This window comes from Cyprinodon variegatus, unplaced genomic scaffold (assembly GCF_000732505.1).
Source record: "Cyprinodon variegatus isolate N-32 unplaced genomic scaffold, C_variegatus-1.0 Scaffold994, whole genome shotgun sequence".
Taxonomy (NCBI): Eukaryota; Metazoa; Chordata; class Actinopteri; order Cyprinodontiformes; family Cyprinodontidae; genus Cyprinodon; species Cyprinodon variegatus.
In genome coordinates, this window is record NW_015151447.1 from 258780 (window position 1) to 261775 (window position 2996).

The following is a 2996-nucleotide window of genomic DNA, read 5'->3' on the forward strand; positions in this document are numbered from 1 at the left end:
GCAACTCAATGGGAAAGGAAAGGATTCTGGTTTCAACCGCTGCGTATATTAGCTGCGACATATGAATCAAGATGCTATGACTGAAAACATTTGATTGACAGATGACCGTTGATATATGATTGGCTGAATTTAGGTGTTCAGGCTGACGTAGAACTAACTGGCCTGCAGAAGATAACGGAGGAAAAAACACAGATTTTAAAACAGGATTTTTCTAACTTATGGGACAATATGGTCTGATAAAGAGAACATTTATATCATTTTTTCAGCCAGAATGATTTAATATTTAAATATAATTTCCCTACAACTTTAATAATATTACTGAGGAACGTTTTCTTCAACCAATCAGCTTTCATATTTGATCCAGCTGGAGAATAGACATTGTATACTTAGACGCTTCATTGGCTCTGGCGGCAGCGAAGGCGGACGTGCCTAGAGGGCGGCCATCTTGGATCAGGCCACAGTTTCGACAGCTGCTGTCAGAATGAATAGGAGGCAGCTCACACCTCATTTTAATCACATGAAATATGAGTCAAAGATAATATTACAATAATCTCTTAGATGTCACAACCCCTTAAAAGACCAAAAATAATCTTAAAATCAGTTATTCAGTTAGATTACACCGATTTATTCAGATTAAAAACAGAACTCAAACTGGATGAGATATATGCAAAGCTAGATGTTTTGCAAATAAATATTAATATGATAAATACAAAGTTGTATATTAATATAATAAGATTATGTTTTACTATTATTATATATTTATGTAGTATGTTATGATTATTCTGTATTTTTAAGGATTGCTCTTTGATAATGAGTATTATGATCTATAGACGAATATTTGTTGTAATGTGATTCACAAAAGAGAATAAAGTTATTTTGTGTCTAACTAAATGTTTTTGGTCCTTATAAGTTTGTCTGAACTTCTTCCAAACTCCTTCTCAAACAGTTTTATTTATGAATATGAGACATAATTGTATTTTCAATTGAACTGGCAATAAGGAAGGATGGAGGAATAGATGGACAGACCGTCTGACTGACGGATGAAAGGATAAATACATCCACAAAGGATTCAATGGCTCATAAATAGATAGATGGACTACTTTTCAAATTCCAGATTTCTACGTTTTAGAAAAAGGAAGAAGGAATGAAGCATCCCTTTCTTTTCCCACACCTACCCAGACTTGGACAGTCCTTAAATCGCGCAGCTTTCCAGATCAGCCTGTAAATCAGACTAACTGCCTGTTCATGGTCGGACCGTACAGCCCCTCCCAGACTGCGCAGGCAGCCCTCAGTACAAGCATTGAAAGGAAAAGAGCCAGAAGCGTCTGACAGCAGCAAGTAGCCACTTTAAAACTGCTGATCAAAAACCGATAAACAAGAAACATACCACAAGTTTTTACTGCTTATAAAATAAAACAGGAGGTTCTGATCAAAGCAACACGCACTGACTAGAAAGGACTATTCTGAACCTTTAAGAAGGATGAAGATTTTCCACAATAAAATGATCAGAACTGCTTGTGTTTATGTCCGAGTCTCTGTTCGGCATTTACAGGATTGCTTTACACGCTTTGGTTTCTTTTCTTACCCACTAACAGCTCCGTCTCTAAACTTTGAAGCCACATATTGAATCTAATGGCACTAAGACAGACGCAGTCACATGTCTACAGCTCAGCCTCGGCTGCGCAGCTACCAGGAGCGCTGGGACTGTTAAGAATCAGACACGCATGCAGACGCCTGGCACTGAGCTTTATGGGATGGACTAAGGATGAGCAAAGCGTGTCACACGCACACATTCAGTGGCACTAACCTGCGAGTGCGGACTGGTACCATGGAGATTGGTTGATTGGTCTCAATAACAGGACTCTGTTTCTGTCTCTCGCTGCGTAACTGGAGAGGAATATAAACAGACATAAACAGAGAGAACATTCCCTGCCGTAGCAGCATCAATCAGACCGGGTTCATCCAAGCCGCTGAGTATGGCAGCGCTTCATGGCAGACTCACAGCGTTCTGTTTCTTCTGCAGCTCCTCCAGGGCGTCCACCAGGTTCTCGTCTGCAACGTCTAGAGGCGTTTGCCCCTATAAGGATATTAGCATCAGATTATCAGCTGCGACGGATAATGAAGAGGAAGCAACTGATTTACTGCAGGCGGAGTCAGAGGGCCTCACCACGTTGTTGACGGCGGCCATGTCACACATGTGGTCAGCGAGCAGGGTGCACACCTCCTCCTGTCCCCAGTGAGCTGCTGCATGCAGAGGCGTCCAGCCGTCTACGTCTCTGCAGTCCACATCCACCCTGCACTGTAACAGCACCCTGACGGCGTGAGGAAGAACAGGAGGAGCAGTAAATAAATAAACCGAAACAAGACAACAGTCCCTCATCTGAGTGTTTCGTCTGAAACAATTCTTACTTCAAGACTTCGATGTAACCTTTGGCTGCGGCGACATGCAGGGCGGTCGCCTTGGTGTTGGGGTGAGGCGTCAAAGAGCCGCCTCCTTCCAGCAGCGCCCTGGCATCCTGGAGCATGATCCTCTCCTCCTCCTTTCGGGCTTTATCCACATCTATCCCTGTGGAATAAAAGTGAACAAGGAACAATGAAAAAAATTACATTTTCATAATACATTTAGCTAAAACATAAACAATTTTTACATTTTTGGGGGGGCAGAGGGATTCTTCAGGAACCTCAGGGGAGTACTTGAATTGGGAAGTGTTGTGTCAGATCAACATACGCCGACAGATCAGCATACGCCGTCAGATCAGCATTAGCCGTCAGATCAGCATTAGCCGACAGATCAGCATACGCAGTCAGATCAGCATACGCCGTCAGATCAGCATTCGCCGTCAGATCATCATTCGCCGTCAGATCAGCATACAAAGTCAGATCAGCATACGCCGTCAGATCAGCATTCGCCGTCAGATCAGCATTCGCCGTCAGATCAGCATTCGCCGTCAGATCAGCATTAGCCGTCAGATCAGCATTAGCCGACAGATCAGCAT

The 2996-nt window shown here is 43.0% G+C and overlaps 1 protein-coding gene across 1 annotated transcript in view; it reads right to left on the reverse strand.

The window, feature by feature from the left end:
• The window catches only part of LOC107100634 (protein phosphatase 1 regulatory subunit 12A-like), a 34398-nt gene that overhangs the window by 5828 nt on the left and 25574 nt on the right, over positions 1-2996 (reverse strand). The window contains exons 3-6 of the mRNA XM_015399206.1: positions 2410-2566; positions 2168-2312; positions 2003-2077; positions 1808-1887 (exon numbers count right to left, since the gene is read on the reverse strand). Of these exons, the coding sequence (XP_015254692.1) occupies positions 1808-1887; positions 2003-2077; positions 2168-2312; positions 2410-2566 (457 nt within the window). The remainder of the gene's footprint in view (positions 1-1807; positions 1888-2002; positions 2078-2167; positions 2313-2409; positions 2567-2996) is intronic.